At 36.6% G+C, this 20,651-nt stretch overlaps 1 protein-coding gene across 1 annotated transcript; it reads left to right on the top strand.

Annotated features, from left to right (window-relative positions):
- The first annotated feature begins 346 nt into the window (after nt 1–346).
- On the top strand, nt 347–19,552 carry LOC139147641 (SCO-spondin-like). The gene is made up of 15 exons (XM_070718786.1): nt 347–486; nt 733–852; nt 1,667–2,074; nt 3,291–4,016; nt 4,856–5,029; nt 6,151–6,342; nt 7,148–7,318; nt 8,641–8,811; nt 10,228–10,407; nt 12,200–12,370; nt 12,718–12,838; nt 13,357–13,598; nt 16,519–16,723; nt 17,623–17,750; nt 18,135–19,552. Exons 2-15 carry the CDS (start codon nt 774–776, stop codon nt 18,242–18,244), a joined length of 3,078 nt encoding a protein of 1,025 aa, XP_070574887.1. The 5' UTR covers nt 347–486; nt 733–773; the 3' UTR covers nt 18,245–19,552.
- Nucleotides 19,553–20,651: the final 1,099 nt, after the last annotated feature.

Raw genomic sequence — 20,651 nt, 5'->3', positions numbered from 1 at the left:
CCCCCCCCCCCGGCCATAAATAATGACGGCTCCCTTACCAGGCACTGTCATACAGGGTAAATGAGCAGCATTCAAAACATACGACATTACGTACAAAAATTACCAATCACGAAGGACTGTACAGAGAGCGTTACATTTTGTTTGAGGTAGTTCTATGCATACATTGCGGCGGCCAATGTACACACGTAACTGGTTTCACATCCGCATTCCGAATCCGGCCAGGAGATTAACTCGAGTGGGAACCAATCAATGCACAGAAAAGTTTTGGCGCGCTTGCGCCGCAGCTGTTCAGATTGCTCATCACGCACACAGTTAGCAGCCGGCCATAACTGGAGTACCGTTCCACAGATAACGTACTTGTTGATATGAGTTCAGATAGCAACGATTCAGCGAACAACCAAAGGACATGACTAGCAAGTGGCCGCCTGCTGATATCAAATTTGCCATGCAGACGATCTTCAGCAACATTTCAAACTGAAAGCCAAGGTAAACATAAACATGAAGTTGAACACAAACTTGATTTCCAGACAGACTGGACTGAGGAATGCTTGCTGCATTGCAGAGCTGACACAGCAGGGCATCGCGAAAGTCAAGTTTCGTCTCTCGATACCAAAGCCATTCTTCTATTTCATGACTATACCTTCGGTCAAGAACTAGTTCTTTAGATTTTACCCATGCTACATGAATTGTTTCCACAGATAAATAGGCAAAATGAATCATTTTGATTTGCAGATTTCTGTCAACAGGAGGCAACGGACCACACATGATTTATTATGAAGATGACTGGGGCAAGAACATGTGATGGGTATATTCTAATAGTTGTGGCCGTGGTTCTCGGATTACCCGGAACAGGTATTCTTTAAACGACAATAGCTGTTACTCTTGATAACATTTTCAGAATTTTTTTTATAAAACAAGTACATTTATATTGCACATAGAAGTACAAAATATTATCAAACCTTGCTAGTCAATCACAGTCACACTGTTGACAATATTTTAACCGAGTGCTATCCGTGCCGAATGACTTAAACTTTTGCTGAAACTAACCTCAATGAAACTTTCAACCATTCTCTTACCAAATCAAGAACAATCATCAGAGTTCACTGCACAAACTTAAGAACTAGAGAAACAAATTAACTAGTATTTGAAATTCAAAATGGCCGCCATCCCTATGTTAACTATATAGCTTAAAATAACATTTTTGATTTTCAAAAATTTGAGACGATGAAAATTTTTTCTTAAAATAAGCACACACCAGAGTTAGATCAGAAAAGTATTGTAAAAATTTGAGAGTCCAAATATCCGTCCCCGAGGCGTGTTCTACCTTAACCACTATAGCTTTATGTGGTATAAAATGCTGGTAAATACATTAGCACCATCTGAGTGATGAAGACATTTTTTGACACCTACCTACCCTAATTGCCAGGCATGTTACCTCAAAAACACACATTTTGTTATATGGCCTTACCTGATGTAAGGCTTCACTGAGACAGTTTTGGAGCTTATACTAGATTCATGCAGTTCTGATAAGAAAATCAATTTAAGTTCGCAGTCTGTATCAGCTAGTAATGTAGCAGGGCAGTCTTCATATTGTTTATAGTGTATGCAGTTTTTATAAACAATGTACCAGACATATAGCTGCGTTATTCCTTTCTCATTCATAAAGTTTGCCAAGATCCAGTCCATGGTCAGTGGGGTGAGTGGAATCCATGGTATTACGGCGGTAGATGTGAAACTGAAACCTGTGGTAGTAACGTCAGAGATTTTAGGTTTCGCTCCTGCGACAATCCCAAGCCTGCCAATGGTGGGGATGACTGTAAAGCTGGACCTGATGGTGTTTCTTCCTTGGAGAGCGTGGTATGCGATTTTGACCCCTGTCCCAAGTATGGACGTTGGGAACCGTGGGGATATTGGGGCACGTGTTTTGACGATCAAGATTACGCGACATGTGGTGAGTTCTACCGCCAGCGGACAAGAGAGTGCTACATGTCCAAGCAGGCTAATGCATACTGTGAAGGTGGCGAAGCTGCAAGTGTCGACCGAGTACATTGCTCACATATACCCTACTGTCCAGGTGAGTAAATCTAAGGGATGGACCTGTAGAACTTTGTGGGAGGTGATCAGATTGACAAGACGCAATTTTGTTTCCAAGGTTTAACATTAAACATCACCAAGTGTAGAAATTTTTTTCAGAATTGCGCACCTTTTTTATTTGCAATTGCAAGTGAATATGCATGTTTTCCTTTTTCTCAAGACCAGCAAGACCAAATATTCTTCAAACAATTTAGCCATTTTTTTCAATTAGTCCCCCACAATCTAAGGTCCATTCCAAAACAGCTCAAACTCATTTAATTCCTTAATCGGGCAAATGCTTCCACATATAGTTTTTCCATTGTTAGATTTATTAAGGTTGTACACACTTCAAAATTATAAAACTTATACTTTTGCTCAGACTTTCCTCAAGGAATTTTCAACCATTCTCTATTAAAATTGGGAGTCACCAGGCATATTTTTTTTGTGACATGAAACCAACTATATTGAATATACCTTTAATTTACAAATATTTGAAATTCAAAATGGCAACCATCTATGTCTTAACTCTGTAGGGAAATATTAAATTTTTGATTTTCACAAGAGTAAGACTGAAAACTACTTCATGAGCTTAACTTCACAATGTGGTAAAGACCAGAAAAGTATAGCTACTGTAGAAATTGAGAGTGTGATTATCTGGCCTCAAGGTAAATTTAACGTCAAGTCAAGACGTGTGCAGTCACAGGTTTTCTTTTGTCAGACCATTTCAATGGCAAGCCAAATCAACCGATGGAATTAGATATATATGTCAACATTTTGTTTCACAAATCATGCAAAGCCGCCAGGCCCATTCTGCCCACTGTGCACCACACAAAATTATTGCGAACAATGTGTTGTGTGAGCTATGTTGACGCACTGCTAACTCATGAAAATTCTGTTTGATGCAAGAAAATTTTACAGAGTGGTATAGGAATATATTATATGGCAAAGAAATTTTGAAAACTACGATCTTCATTAAGATTGCCTGCCATAGTCTATATACCAACTGAATTCATCCGCATGAGTGTCCACCCTTAGCTTGCGATGAAGATTGGAGCATTTTTACTGACCTGTTGCCTGTTCATTTATGAGAGATATGTAGAAATGTTTCTTTCTAATTCCAAATGAAAGCAGAAAGCACCTACAAAATAAGAAACATCTTTGCTCGGGCAAGTAACTCAATATGACATTTTGAGCACTTCTTCTTAATCATTCCAAAGTTGATGGAAAGTGGGGCCAGTGGAGTGAATGGAGTGAATGCGATCTGACCTGTGGCAGATCATCTAAGAGGACTCGCATGCGATACTGTGACAACCCTGCACCCCAGCACGGCGGGTTCAGATGTGACACAGACTATCTGCACGATCCCGCTGATTACTTGCTTGAAGAGACTCAGACACTCCGATGTGATGTGCCGAGAACATGCGCAATCCCTGGAAACTGGTCGCCCTGGTCTGAGTGGGCGGAATGTTCAGCCACTTGCGGTGATCATCCGGTCAGCCGCTCTCGCGCCTGCGACAACCCACCACCGGCAGATGGAGGTGCTGACTGCTATGGTGACAGCATGGAAAGCCAACTTGTCTCCTGTGGGCCACAGTGCCAAATTGACGGTGGCTGGTCAGACTGGACACAATGGAGTGAATGTAGCCAAACTTGCGGGGACGAGTGGCGAACCAGGTCCCGGGCCTGTGACAATCCTGCTCCTCAGTTTGGCGGGGCAGAATGCCCTGGTGATGATTCAGATGCGCTTTCATGTGGTCTTGAATCATGCAGCGTGGATGGGAACTGGTCTCCCTGGTCTGAGTGGAGCGAGTGTTCTGGGACATGCGGTGGTGGAACGCATTCTCACACACGGACATGCACTAACCCACCACCGGCGTTTGGAGGTAACGACTGTGAGGGGGATGCCGAGCAGTATGGAGAGTGCAACTCAAGTCCATGTCCAAGTAAGTGAGCCATAGTTATTTGATTCTGTTACTGAACCCCTTGCTTAAATACCATCTATTCTTTAAAAAAAATTCCCCATAGATTCAGAGACATTTTTATTCTGCTCAATGATAGTATGTAAGCTCCAGTTACTGTTGCTTTTGAAATTCTTTTCATAAATTTTGTTCAGCATATCAACTTGCAATGTTGGTAGGCCTCCTAGAATACCCAGTATTTTGCCTGTCAAAAACAAGCTGCACATCTGTGAAATGCGATTGTAATCTTTGACAAATGAGCTTTTTTGCATTGTATCATAGAAACAACGATATAGGTAACAAATACCATGTATATAGTCAAACAAACCTCGCACATGATATAATTTATGGATAATATAACTGGATAATAACCTGCTTTATGGAGTATAAATTTTACAACAAAATTTAATTGAGTATTAAATACAGTTGTTTTAACTTAACTACATTTTAATTCAATTTATGAAATGTTGGTATTGCAAAGGCTTTTATGTTGTATCATCTGAGTTTACAACAAGGTCATAGTTTCGATTATTGTATTTCATGGCTCATGTTACTTGTAAGATCTTGTGAATGATAAATTTCAGAAAATTCCAAATTCCATCCAGAATTGTCAAATTCTACAAAATAGTGAATCAAAATAAATCATTGAAAGATGTAATAAAAAGTTGATGTCAACCCCAGAAATCTTCTCAAAACGTTAAACTTGATTTTCCAATTTTCTTAAATTATTTGGCGTGGTGTTTATTTATGTAACTTGCTTAGCATCATCAACAATGTACCGGTATACTTAATCAACTTAAATCTTCTGTCTTCTTTGTGTTCAGTTGATGGTCAGTGGTCTGCGTGGGGTGAGTGGACAGCTTGTACAAGAACATGTGGAGGTGGCAGCAGGACAAGATCAAGGTCATGTTCTGACCCTCCACCTGCATTTGGTGGAGTTGATTGTGACGGTGACAGTTCAGAGACAGATACAACCTGTGGTGATGCGTGGTGTAGAAGTGAGTACTGTGTGCTGTAAACAATTGTTTGCTGGTTTTCATCAGAGCATTTTATTCTCAAGGAACTATAACCGACACTTCAGAATCCTGTGTAAATTAATCCTTCTAATCACCTATAATGGTATGACCAACACTGCTCATGCCTACATATCTGACCTTATAGCTACATTTCAAAGCCACATCCAGATCTTTTGGGTCTAATGATCGACAAAACTGGAACACTTCTCACATACTAGCTGCTCCCCTCATCTGGAATAGAAAAGTGTCTCACTAGATGTTTGCCAGTCACCCAGTTTTGATAGTTACAAGAAGTGTATCAAGACTCATAACAAAACTACTAACAACTTTGTTCTGACTTAAAAAGTGGCATGATTATAATATTAAATGTTACTGCTTATTGGAGTTATGGCATCAAATATACACCATCGCTGCAGCCCAGCTGCACTGCACATATAATTTCCTAAGTCAGACTATATTTTGGCTTGGTGTGTGCACTTGTATACTATATACTGGTAATACATCTATCATCTCATATCTGTACGTGATGATTGAAAATGTTGCACCACCACAATAATCAGAGACAATAATAAACAGAAAATTAAGAAGAAACATTCAGTATGTGTATTGTAAATGCAAACATTTATCCCCCCAAAATATAAAGGAGGCAAATATTGGTCACAGTGTTTCACCTTCGTTTGCTATATCCAAACATAGAGTGACAACTATACATGAAGTAAAAAATTTCACACAACTTTGCAGAAAATAGAAACCAAGAGTTTATGGTATAGATGTCAAAAAATTCAAAATGTTGAAAAAAATTACATGAAAACTTGATCATGTGAAACAGACATTTTTTCAAAAACTATGACCAGTTGAGTAAAATGTGTGGCACCATTCCACTTTTGTTTTCAAATATGCACATGGCCTAACTCCTAAATAAGTCAATTTATGTGTGATAATATGTGTTTCGCTGTTTTTCAATATATGTAGGTGGTGTGTTGATGTGTGTTACCCGCATTGATTATTAGGCCAGAAAAATATTCACTTCTATTATATTATTCAACGTGTAATTCCATGCTCTTGAAATTTTAATTGCTATTTTCTGTAAACTCTATCATTAGTTGATGGAAAATGGTCAAAGTGGACGCAATGGTCGGAGTGCACTGTCACTTGCAGTTTTGGATATCAGACAAGAAACCGAAACTGTAGTGAGCCAGCGCCGGCATTCGGTGGCAGGAACTGCCCAGGATTTGGAATATATGAAAATTGGGTGCAGGAGGAGAGCTGCATGGGAGAGTTGATGTATTGCCCAGGTAATGCACGGCTGGGTTCACAAACCAACATCTGATACTTGCAATATCTTTTGTCAAAATCTCAGTATTTGAAAAGGCCAGTATAGCTGTAACTATATTACTTTCGATGATTTTTTCACAGTTTTTGTTGTGTATGTCTATTGCAAGTTCTTGCTCCGCTCACAAAAGTGTGTTAAAACACGTATTGTATTATATCAGTGTGTCACTTACGTCAGTGTCATTCTGGTTTGACAAGAACACACACAGACAGTGGTAAAAAAATTGTTTTGCCAGTGCTAAAACAGGCCTTTCAACTAGCATATAAGCTTCATGCAAAGACAGAGAGTATTTAGATAGCAGGAAAAATTGATGTTTGAACCAGTTAAAAGTATACTGAGTCACCTTTAATCTAAATATGTCCATATATGGTCAAAGGGGCATTCCTAGGTATTCAAAATGCCTATGTGAGGGCGCTGTTTTTAAAAAGTGGGCACCTGCTTAAAATCTGTGATTAGTTAGACTTTTCTCTTTCCATGGTAACTGTGGCAAAATTGGAACAGGTTATACCTTTAAATGATAAAATACATGGTGACTATCATGAGAACAGTATAATTGTTTAGCCAGAATACATTGCTTGTAGAGCTGCTGTACATTATATTTGGTTTGTGGTATAATTTCTGTATCCTACTTTTGTGTTCTATCCTTACCTGTAATGAGTTTTTTTGTCACAAGTCTGACCAAAGAATAAATGAATATCTAGATCAGCACAAAATATCACTGCCGAGTAATTTCATACACTGGTTTTTGCATTTTTTCTGGGGTCAAGTTGACGGTAACTTTACAGAATGGACACCGTGGCCTGACTGTCCTGTGCCGTGTGGGGGCGCCACCATCATGAGAAACAGAAGCTGTACCAACCCGGCGCCGATGCATGGCGGCAGAGACTGTGAGGGAAACACCACGGAGATAATGGACTGTAATACAATGCCATGTGGAGGTAATTTTACTGTTGCACACTACAGCTCTCATCAGGAAGGATGAAAAGTCTTATAACACAGATATAGCGTTGATCGCGATTTCGGGTTTGTTTCTAAATAAAGCTACACGCTCGCGACTTTCGGACAAATATGCTGAAATTCGGACAAACTTTGTTGTTGTATGCTCGGCTGTTGTTGCAGCTTGTAGTCTCAGTCATCAATTCATACGAATAAGTGTGACGCTAAATAGCCTTTCTAACACGCAGGTTTTATTTTCGTCGTTCGTGCGGAAAATGCGGACAAATGTTTATTTATGCATATTAATGAGAGAGAACAGTGACGTCATATGCGATCAGCGCTATTGGAAGTACTTATAGTGTAAATTCAACTTATTAGGGAAAGTGTACTATGGTGACAATTTTAATGAATATATTCAAACCTTTGTCAATACTATTCAGCTTCACCCATTGAGTGCCAAAGTCAATTTTTGTTGCCTTTATAGAATTTACCCCAGTCAAATTTTTTTCAAATTTTTACAAAAATTTTGATAAAACATTGTAGCCGATGAATAGTGATGTCTATTTGGTCCAAAATTATCAAAAATTACAAGAAAATTCACTAAAATTTCGTAAAATGTGGCACTGAACTTTTGATGGGAAAAATTATGGCACTGAAACTCAAGGGTTAACAGCATATAGAATATGCCATGTAGATTGAACAGAAAGTATTTGCTACACTTTTCAGGGATTTCATAGACTACATTAATGTTTTGTTATAAGAACTAATTCACTGTTGATAGGAGTACTTGTAAAAAACTTTCACAGTGTGTGGTTTATTTGAAAGCTTTTGCAAAATATAATATTTTAGAGGTTATCTTTATTATTCCTATTTTTTATTTTATGTCATTATGTTACATTAGAAAAGTTATCTATGAAACATCATTTAAAATCAAGAATTGAATTATAATATTAATGGTGCTTTCCTTATTGGCCTTTACTTATGTGCCCTTTCCCCAACCAGTTGAAAATGACCCGGTAGGTTGCTCATGATTAATGTGAAACTCTTTCCTTGCCTGCAAATTCCCCTCTCTTGCCAGTTGCTATTTTATTGTTAAGCCTTTCATTGCTATATGGTTTGGCCTAAACCCTTTGTCATCAATGGTGATTGTGGACCTAACAAGGAATTGGGGTTGAACAGATTAAACGCTGGTAACCTGCCCAGAAATATTGTTTGTTGTCAGTGTCACTGTGTCATCTACTGTGTAAGAATTTGGTTGTTCAGGAAAACATACCACCATTAGATTTTTTTTTCCAAATTTGATTTTGTCATCTTCAATCCACAGTGAATGGTGGTTTCTCACCCTGGAGTAACTTTTCAGATTGCTCGGTTACCTGTGGTGGGGGTACAAAATTCAGGACGAGGACCTGTACCAACCCAGCACCGACTTATGGAGGCAGGCCGTGCAAGGGTAAAACAGTGCAAAGTAGATCTTGTAACAATTTCCAGTGTGAGGGTGAGTCTTCCGTCCCCAAGGTCAGTTTCTCCTGCTAAAAATAAAACCTTCAAAATTATTGCGTTTTGTTTGCCGATGTCAGTTTAAGAAAACAGAATTTGGTTTAACTTGTATGAAGCATAAAGTTAATGATGCACGCAAAAATGATCACCAACACTTTACTGTGATTGAATTTTGACATGAACAGAATAGCAAAATTTTAAATGAAATTGAAAGAACATTATAATTTGGTATAATCATGGTAAACCTCAATGTGTCGTGATGACTTGGTTTTTATCGCATTTATATGTGAAAACTTACCATACCGTTGATATTAACCCTTTGAGTGCCAAAGTCAATTTTTGTCTCCCTTATAAAATATAGCTCGGTTAATTTTTGTCAGATTTTTGCCAAAATTTTGATAAAAAACTATGGCTGATGAAATATTGTGTACATTTGATCCAAAATTATCAGAAAAATTACAGAAAAGTACATAAAGATTGGTAAAATGTTGCACTAAAATTTTGGTGGGGAAAAATACAGCGCTCAAAGGGTTAATGTAAATCAATACTTGTTTTATTTTACCAGTTATTGTAGTTTATCTTACCAATACTTATTTTCTGTTACCCGCTTCTGTGTTTTTTCTTTCAGTTTTTATGGTTTCCTACCAGAATATTCTTATTTGATTTGGTAATTCTTTTAGAATTTTTTTATCATAGATTAGCTTTCTTGATCAGTGATTGTATCAATTTCCATGCCATTTTTGTCCATGATTATAAACAGCCTGAATTTATCATCAGTAAATGTTCATATAGGGTGCATACACGTAGTTATACTCATATGACAGGATGATCATGACCTCCGGACTTTGCAGTGTAATTGATATTTGCTTTTGCTGACAGAATTACCAGCTGTAAGTTTACAGTAGCTATATAACTTTTGATGATTTTTTCACTATTTTTGTTCTCAATATCAACTACATGTAGATTCTTGTCCTACTCTCCAAAACACAAGATAGCTGGCAGTATTCAGATTGTCAGCTTGGCCTGTACATGTGTTGACTGCATTAATTGTCTTTGTTGACGAATGAATTTTAGTCTGGACTGAAATTAAGTCGTAAACAAGGACATTACACTTTACAATATATGACACAGGCTGTGTTGGCAAGTGAAATAGAGGGAGTTTCAACATGCTGGGGGGGGGGGGGAGTACAAAATTTTTTTACTGACATACAAAGTAATAAATTAATCATCCAAAAGTTACAGTACTGTCCCATTAAAAATCACATTGTGAAGTGTGATAGAGTTTAAAACTATGCACGCCATAACTAAGAATTATCTTTAAATATCATAGGACCCAGTACAGGGCCTGTACTTTTTCTCATAATTTTCTGTAATTAAATTGGTTTGATATCATCAATTTTACCGCTACATATAGATGGTCAATGGACGGAGTGGTCACCGTGGTCCATTTGTACAGCCAGTTGTAAACCAGGCGGTGTGCAAGCCAGGACAAGGTCATGTACCAACCCTCCGCCACTTCCACCATTCGGAAGGGACTGCCCTGCGGATGACCCGTACAGTGAATGGAGACACTGTAACCAACAACCTTGTCCAGGTCAGTTTTTTTTGCGTTTAATTTTGAGGGTAGTACATGCCTCAAAATTGAATGACTTACACTTTTCCTTAAGGAAACATCAAACCATTGCCTTTTGAAATCAAGAATAAAATAAAGCGGTCACTGCGGAAAATTTGGTACAAAAGGAAAAAATTGTGTGATATTTCCAACACTTCAAATTCAAAATGGCTGCCATCCCAGTGTTTAACTGTATGGGGAAGACAAAATTGGATTTTCACAATAATAAGCTAATAAAAACTTTATTTACTCCATAAGGTTCAAAATGAGCCCCCACAACTGGTAGACCAAAAATACCAATATATTGTGAAAGTTTGAAAGTCCAAATATCTGTCCTGGGGGCGTAGTCCTTTAGGAGAAATTGCGTTATTCAATGGAAAAATCTTTTTTTTTTAGCGTTTTCTTATCATCATCAGGGCTGTTTCAAAATATAACACAGGTAAACAGCTTTACTGTAGCATAAACAGCTTTACAACAACATTAAAACTGAATACATCGTGATACTAAACTGTTATATTATCTCTGAAGCATCAGATGTCACAAAGGAAACTTCATAGTTGATGAAATTTTCATTCTATGCCACACGAGAATACAGTTCTTGCTTGGCTTTGACAAGCTTTTGTAGTCCATGACTGACAGAATTAGTACAGCAACTGGCATGCTGTAGAACTTATTCATTCCCAGCAATATATATTGATCTCACTTGGAGCAAAGAGGAAGCGGAGATGTAAATCTTTTTATAGGAGGAGAAGTAAGACTGAAGGAAAATTGTTTTTGTGACGGAGCATTTGTAAAACATTTGCTTAAACAAGACCTTATACAAGAAGATCCACATTGTAAAATCACTTAACCCTTTGAGCGCCAAAGTCAATTTTGTTGCCCATAAAAAATATACCCCAGTCAATTTTTCAGATTTTTGCCAAAATTTTGATAAAACACAGCAGCCGATGAAATGTAATGTCCATTTGGTCCAAATTATGAAAAAATAGAAAAATTCATAGGGGGCCGTCGATAATAAAAGCTGACGAACAAGAAACGTAATTCCTTTGTTTTACTTGAAATCCCTCCCTCCCCTCTCAAAACGAAAGTTCTTATGTGAAATCAATTTCATATTATGATGCCGTTTCTGACAAACCCACATGCACCTCTCTGATCCGCACGCCCATGAAAAAATACCGGAAGGGCACATTAATTAATAACCCTCCACTTTACGCGTTTCACTTTTTAAGACAGAACATTTTAATGTATTTTGTGCGTAGGAAAATGTGTTTCACATACATGTTTCACGTTGAAAAAGCATAGAAGTTTTTATTTCATATTCATGTCTTTCTGTCTCTGTATTTTGTGGTCATTCTGTTCTCGATGAACACAAAGGTAGTTTTGCGTTCTCGCTGCAAAGTCGCACTTTGAAAACAATAGAAAATCCTTATGCGATTTTGAAGCACACAAAACGAAATGAGCTTTTACCCCTCCCCCCCCCCCCCCAAACGAAAGAATTACGTTTGTAGTGTGTCAGCTTTTATTATCAACGGCCCCTAAAATTAGTAAAATATTGCACTAAAATTTTGGTGGAAAAAATTACAGCACTCAAAGGGTTAAACAATGTAATGGTATAGAATCGATAAATCTGTTTTGGTCATTGATTATAATACAGTGTAGCAAATCCGATATTTTCCAAGGTGTTCAGATTTCAATTGAGGCTATGGCATTTGTAGCAACTATTTTATTATATTTTTTTCTATGTTGTACTTTTTTCCTATTTCTCTCGTCCTAGTCCATGGTAAGTGGGGAGGATGGTCACCCTGGTCTGACTGTCCAGTCACCTGTGGTGGCGCTTTTCAAGAGATGCACAGAAACTGTTCACATCCACCAGCTCAGTGGGGTGGCATACCATGCAGGGGCAAAGGTGTAAGAATGAAGAAGTGTAACACAGATTACTGCCCCAGTGAGTGTAGAATTCAAAACTATTTTGATGAATAAGCTATTACGTGTCACATGTTCTTTTGGGGCCAGTGTTAATATCATTTAATTTCAATCAGATGATGAGGCTTTTAATTCAAATTATGAAATTTTACAAGTTCAGACCATAGTACGTGTTTTACCATGTTTCATCAGTTTTGAAAGTTAGAGCGATACCTGCTTAAGGTTTTTTTTGCTTCAGGGATTCAAAATGAAATGTTTGTTCCACAGCTGGTCTACTGCGATACATACTGAAATGAAAACTTGGCTTATCACTTCAATTTTATGGTGATAACATATTATAGGACAATATTATATTTGTTTTGTCAACAGTGTATGGTGTACCACAAAACATAAGTGCCAGTTCTTCTGATACTAGTATATTCATAGAGTGGGCGGTTCCTCTTGAGTTTGAGTGGCCCATAGAAAGATACATTGCCTACTACAGGGTCAGGTGAGGATTATTATGGCCAAAAAAAAATATGTGCTTAAACATACCTCCAAAAACTCAGGGCTAGGTCAGAGCAAATTTTTGTTTAATTTTAAGTTGGCTGAGACAACAAAATAAGGTAAAATTTAGAAATTTTACTTCAATTTTCTTGAAAATGCAAAAGAAACGTGTAGGGCAGGTCAGACTACAAGAAACATTTTTTATACAATGACCTAGAATAATATTTGTTACTTTAGTTTCCTCACAACATTAAGGCAAATTTTTTCGTAAAAATGTACGGACTTGTTTTTTGATGTGTGCTTGGTGTACATTTGAATGTTTCAGTACAGACAGGAGTTAACAGATTTATGTTCAAATGGCATGAACTAAATGTACAAAATTATTCAAACATGTGAAAGCACTTTCAAATCTGTTTTCTCATGTGACAAAATTGTTAGTTTGTCATTTGGAAGTAGTGAAAAAAATTTCTTATAACAAAAAATGTTATTTTTTTAATTTTCATTTTTCGCATCGTTGTTAAGCATACCAAACGAGGACGACCCAGCAATACTCTTTGAGCAAGCTCACCACACTGAATATCCGTATGACATCTATAACTTGAGCCACTTTGAGCCATTCCCAACCAAGGACAACGAGACCTTCAAGCTGGAAGTGTGGACTTTGAGGGCGTACACAGACTACGACATCTTGTTGACCTCTCAGCATGGCTACTGGAAGGTCAGCAACCACTCGGAACTAATTGTCATTAAAACAGAGAGACACTGTGAGTATCATGATGCAGTTACGACCGGTACAATCTGAAATACCATAGTCGGACACTCTACCAAGTTTGTTAAAAATTTAAGTCAGAATGACACATACTATACCTGAAGTTTGCCTTCAGGTCAATATGCCAATATAGCGCCACCGATCCCTGCATTCCCTCAAAGTCTATATCACATACTAGCAATTCTAGTTTGCCCATTTAGTCTTCTCAGTATGACACATAGCATGTTGATCTTTCTCAATATTTCGTAGCATGCTTCTTAATTAAATTATCCTACATATACCAACCTAACTGCACCCTGCTATGTAGTACTAAATCCTAGTGTGTCCTTTTAGTCAATATCATCCACAGAAGTTCATCCATGGGGTCACTTTGACTTTGTCACAATTAATCCCCTTGACATGCCACATTAGTCAATATCACATGATATTTACAAGTTTTGCCCTTTGAGTGCTGCATTTTTCCCACCAAAATTTTAGTGCAACATTTAACCAATTTGTATAAATCTACGTCTGCATTTTTCTGATAATTTTGGACCAAGTAGACATCACATTTCATTGCGTACATTTTTTTATCAAAAGTTTGGCAAAAATGTGAAAAAATTGACTACGTTATATTTTGTGAAGGAGACAAAAATTGACTTTTGCGATCAAAGGTTTAAGAGAGCTGGTGTCTTTGACTAATTAACAGCACTCATCATCTTGAGCTGTGAACAAAATCAACTTTCATTGGTCTTAAAGACTATATACAGTAATGATCGTAAACCTATCGCTAGCTGTCTTGTGCTTTCATACCATTCTGTTATGTCTGGTATTCTGTGCAGAGGTCTGTTATATTTAATTTTACCAAAAAATTTGAGCCAAAACAGATGCCCTTTACCTCAGACCACCAATTTTGCTCAGAATTACGGTATGGCAGCCACAGGTGTATGGTTAATAAATCTCATTCATCTTCCTAAGTTGCAGGAGCAAGGAGTATTGTCAGATATGATATAGTGGCATTACAGTTCTGATGTTTACTTTACTTTGAACAATACTGCCAAATTGATAGATTTTGACTTTGTTAATGTGCAAATATTTTATCCAGTCTGCGATTGATTTATGGCAATTTCATCACAAATAATTAAAAATTTACCAAATTTTTTGACCAAAAATGAAAAAAATTGCCTTGAAATACAAACATGTTTGAACAATTTTGTATATGACCATCCCTAGGAACCTTTAACCCAGTGTTAAAGCTGTTTGACCAGTGGTTATAAACAAGAAGAATTTTGATCAAATGTAGAACTTTTAGCTCATTTGCATTTTTCTGACAAGATCTGAAAAATTTGGCTATCTATCCATGAAGCATCTACATACTAAATATTAAGTTTGTAAATACTTCATTTCTCAAGATATTTCAGTGGACATTATACAAATTACATACATTAATACTGGTACATACATACATACATACATACATACATATACACATACACACATACATACAGACTGACGATGAATGCCACACAAATACCAATCTAATAGCTTCTATAGACTGTCTTATATGGTGTTAGCTGAAAACTGATGAAATTCCAATAAAATCTCTTTAACCCTTTGAGTGCCAAAGTCAGTTTTTCTCACCTTTATAAAATGTACCCCAGTCAAATCTTTTCAGATTTTTGCCAAAATTTTGATGAAAAAACTGTAGATAATGAAATGTGATGTCCGTTTCGTCCAAAATTATCAAAAAAAATACAGAAAAATTCACAAAATTGGTGAAATGTATTAAAATTTTGGTTTGAAAAATTACAGCACTCAATGGCTTAAGTCATAACCACTAAAAGTACTGAGTCTTTTCACACACCTAAAGGTATGCATCTTGAGCTGTGAACAAAATAAACTTTAATTGGTCTCAAAGACTATATACAGTAATGATCGTAAACCTACCACCAGCAGTCTTGTGCTTCCATACCATTCTGTTATGTCTGGTATTCTCTGCAGAGGTCTGCAGTGTTTAATTTTACCAAAAAATTTGAGCTGAAAGATAGCCCTTTACCTCAGACCACCAATTTTGCTCAGAGTTATGGTATTGCAGCCACGTCCACAGGTGTATGGCTAATAAATCTCTCTCATATTCCAAAGTTGCAGGAGCAAGGAGTATTGTCAGATATGATATAGTGGCATTACAGTTCCGACGTTTACTTTACTTTGAACAATACTGCCAAATTGATAGATTTTGACTTCCTAAATGTGCACATATTTTATCCACAGAACCTTATCTGCGATTGATTTATGACAACTTCATGACAAATAAATTCAAAATTTTCAAATTTTTTGACCAAATATGGAAAAAATTGCCCTGAAATACAAACACGTTTGAAGAAATTTGCATATGATCATCACTAGGGACCATAATACCCCATGTTAAAGCTGTTTGACCAGTGGGTATGAACAAGAAAATTTTTTGACAAATATAGAACTGTTTAGCTCATTGCATTTTTCTGACAAGATCATTAAAGGGAAAACTGGCTACATGTCCATTAAGCATCTACATACTAAATATCAAGTTTGTAAGTACTTCAGTTCTCAAGATATTTCAGGGAATATCGCATATTGCATACATACATACCGGTACATACATACATACGTACATATGTACATACATGAAAGTACGTACATACATGCATACATATATACATACACAAACAATACAGACTGACGATTAACGCCACACAAATACCAATCTTAGCTTCCATGGACTGTCTATAGAAGCGGAAAACTGATGAAAATCCCAATAAAATCTCTTTAAGTCATAACCACTAAAAGTACTGAGTCTTTTCACACACCGAAACATTGCATGCAAAATGCAAATTTGCATTCATTAGATTTCTCCCCTGTGTTCTGTCCTTTGAATGAATTTTCTTTTTGCCTTCCAGTATATCCTGCCCCTCCAATGACAGTGAACTTTGAACTTGCAGACTACTTCAAGGAGAGAGAATACAAAGCTGTGATCACCTGGAGTAGGAGTGACCTTGGCCAGTTCAGCGATGCCACTAAGTACTATCTGATGATCAAAGATATCATGTCAGATTACAAAGCACCGTGGATATCAATTGCCAATGTTACACAAGAAATTACTGGGTGAGATAGGGGAGATTTTGCCTGTTCAGTATTTTGGTTGTGATATTAAGGTACTGGTAGATTGCGCCTAGGCAACAGATATTCAGACTCTCAAACTTTTACAATTCTTTTCTGATCTACCGCTTGTGAGGACTAAATTTGAAACTCTTGGAGAAAGAAAAACTTTCACCTGATTAGTTTTTCAAAATTTGAAAATTTTATTTTTCTCCATAGAGTTAACAAAGGGATGGTAGCCACTTTGAATGTTAAATATTGGTAAATCTTGGGTTGTTGCTCTAGTACCAAAATTTGCACAGTGAGTCCCGATTTTTATTCTTGATATTGAAAGAGAATGGTTGTGAAAGATTCCCTAAGGAAAGTTTGAACAAAAGTGTAAGTCTTTCACTTTCGAGGCGCATACTACCTTACTCTGATGGAGCAAGTCAGGCAGACTTTCTCCAGAATGAAAGATGTACCCAGGCTATTGCAACGATCTATCATCAAAGGGCTGAAGATTGATCTTTCTATTGAGACGCAAACTAAATGAATTGAATTAATGCATGTTTCTATTCTAGTTTATCAGCAGCTTGCCATTTAGATGCTGGGGACATTTTAAAATTTACCTATATCGCTGAAAGTCTGCAGCTTTAAATTGTAACTTTATAATTGATGGCGACTTCCTGCCAGGACTGGCAGTATTGCCACAAAAAAACGCCATGGGGCTCCACACTGTATATCAATTGTAGTTTATATGTTACAGTACTTTATGAATGTTGGCTTGATCTGACACCATTACCGGTATGTCTGATCTCTGAGTGTGAGTGTGCAATTCATGTACGATATGCGTAAGGCTGACTGGATCTTACAAAGTGTAATGTTTAAATATAAAGCACATTTTTCACACTACTTTTTTTTGACAGATATCTTCTAAGGCAGAGCAAGATGGTGAATTTGAAGGACAATATGTACATGATCAAGGTCGTTGCAAGTAACAAGTATGGTGACAGCTCTCCAGCGGTGTGTACAGAACTCATAGATTATAATTCATGTAAGTTACTCTGAAAATAAGTTAATTCCATTTTGTCTACCAAGCCGGACTAACACTGTTCTTCATATCATGGATCAGTTCAGTGACCCTGATTGGCAAACCTATAATTGATACTCTAATTGAAAAGTTTTAGGAAATTCAAGCTTCAGAGCAAAAACTCAGCAAATGCACTTCATCGTAAGCACATCAGTAAAACTCAAGTAATTATTAGTGCAATATTTGGAATTCAATTGTTACAAAGAGATTGAAGAAATATGTACCTATGGATGTTGCTTTTGCCATCTTTATATTTTGTTGTCAGCAATTTCTTAAAACAAATGATATTGCTATGAGAAAAGCCAGCCCGTGCAGAGATCTGATAAATTGTTTCACGTTGACTTTCAGATGGTGGTGTTGTACTATTCCAGAAGAAGTCATCTGCAGTGACTCTAGCAGTCTCAAGCACTCTGATAGCATTTGTTTCACTGATTTCCTATTTGGTGTTTGCATCCTAGAGAATTTAGCAGAGATATTATTTGCTAAGAAGAGACAGAAGGGCTAACTATCTGGAAACTTTTTTGGAAGCGTGTATTTTTTTTCTTCATATTTTTCTGCTCCCATTTTTACATTATGAATACAAAGTTGCTATCTGCACACATGTTAATTTTGTCAATATTTGATACAATTTTAGAAGATTGTAATGTTTGTCAGAACCTTGAAAAATGCTTTTAGAGTAGTCAGCACAACAAACTTTCAACTCTACCTGGTAAAGTTGAGTAAAGTTTAGCGTATGATGATGAAGAAAGGTTTATTTGATAAACTGTATCATGATTGATCAACATTTTTTGAGATCGCGGTTGATTTTCAGAAGATGCGTTATAGACATGAAGACTTACTAATAGCGGCTTTGTCCATTACTGGATTTGTTTTGTGTGTCAGACCTATACAGTTTCTCACTCTACTCCTAAAATCATGTTGAGATCTACAGTGTTCAGCTTGTCAACTCAGCATGCATATGTGTAGACTGCATTGTTACTGTTGACAAGTGTATTGTAGTCTTTGACTAGAATTCAAATGTAAACAATAACAAGACTTTGCTGTTGACATACAAAACAAAAACAGTAAAAAAATCATCAAGAGATACAGCAACATGTAGCTGTTGGTCCATTAAATGTTGAATAATGCTAGTATAAAGCAAAGTATGATTTGGAACAACTTGCGAATATGACATCAGTTGTAGACTTTTAGGGGTATGCATTCCTTGTATTTGGTGTGAGTTTGGAAAGATTTACAAGACGATGCGGGTTGCAGACTACACGGGCATATGATTGAAGAGTCATTCAAGGCTAGTACATTGTATCATAGTGTAAAGAATGTGCTTGTGTGCATAGTAGTAACCAATGACTTGAAAAATCATGTGATTTGTCTTTTACCTTCTGATCATGTCTGTTTGTTCATCTGTCAAAGCTGACCATTACCCAAGGGTAATTTATTGTAAATGTAATATCTACGGCTCATTTTGTTATTCTGTCAGTTTGGTTTCTTGTCACTAAATGATGATCACCATATGATGTTGCTTTAACTTGTTTTGATCTGTATAAATAGAATGAAATCCGGGGCAAAAAGTCTGCGTTAATTCTTCTCCAGTCATCTGTTATTTTAGGAGAATGCTGTTGAAAACATAATGAGTCTGTTTATCAATAGTGCATGATTCTACGTGATTCTCAATCCCTAATTTCACTCTTTCCGACATTCCTTCCCAGCTTTGTAATAGTTTTTTTAATGTGCAAAATGTCATTAAAATATACATTGTGCAATCACTGAAATTGTGTAGTATTTTCAACCCAACAGAGGGTTATGAATCATCTTCATCATGTTAGTCGTACACAACAAATCGCGACAGAAGCATAAGTGTTTTTATGAAGATTGATCTGAAGTCAAAGGTCAAAATGCAAATTTTTTTGAATTAAAGAAGTCTATACCCTTACTTTTGCTGATATTGGATGTTCTTAAAAGGCATGGGTCAGGCGTCAGATTGTCTTGTCAGGAAATTTACTTACTAATTTACAATTTCAATGGAAAACAAACGGCTATAACACCTTCATAATCCTCTTACAGACTAGAATGAACTTGATCCCAGGGTCAGTAGCTGTAACTTTTGATTTATTTCACTACTTTTGTTTTGTACGTCAACATTAAGTTCTTGTCAAGTTCTACTCCCTAAAGCATGTTGAAACATCCTCTATTCAGCTTGTCAACACAGTGTACATTTGTGAAAATGTACAGTAATTGTTTATGTTTGAATTCTAGTCTGGACTAGAAATTCACTTGTCCACTATAACAATGTTGTCTATACATGTACAGGCTGAGTTGACAAGCTCAACATGCTTAGGCTAAAGAAAAAAATTGTGCTGTTCTGATAAACCGACCTACCCTATTTTTTGCCTTCCGACCCTAAACTTTTTAGCTCTGTAAACTCGGAAGTAAAAAAAAAGAATGAAAAAACCTGTAAAATCACATGTTTGTTACCTGGCATTTGATTTTTGCTTGAATGAGGACGTCTTTTATGTTTTTTTCCTTTATATATTATTACTATTATTTATATTATTATTATTATATATTATATTAATACATTGTTCTGAATGTGGCTAGTGTTTGATCGCCCTGAACCTCTGAAAAGTGCATATTTAAAAATAAAAATATCTCGGTAAAAAAACCATGTTATCAGAACAGCACAATATTTTTTTTTTCTTTTTTTGGCCTAAGGAGAGTAGAACAGGAAATTAAAACTGACATTAAAAACAAAAATAGTTGGGAGGGGGATCATCAAAAGTTACAGAGGTAGAGCGAAAGAAGGGTGTTACTGAGATTGTGTGTTTGAATGTTCAGGATAGATCTTGCAGAGGTTTCTGACGCAGCCAC

Source organism: Ptychodera flava, chromosome 13 (assembly GCF_041260155.1).
Source record: "Ptychodera flava strain L36383 chromosome 13, AS_Pfla_20210202, whole genome shotgun sequence".
NCBI classification, from domain to species: domain Eukaryota; kingdom Metazoa; phylum Hemichordata; class Enteropneusta; family Ptychoderidae; genus Ptychodera; species Ptychodera flava.
The sequence above is the reverse complement of the archived record's forward strand: the minus strand, read 5'-3'. Positions and strand labels throughout refer to the sequence as shown.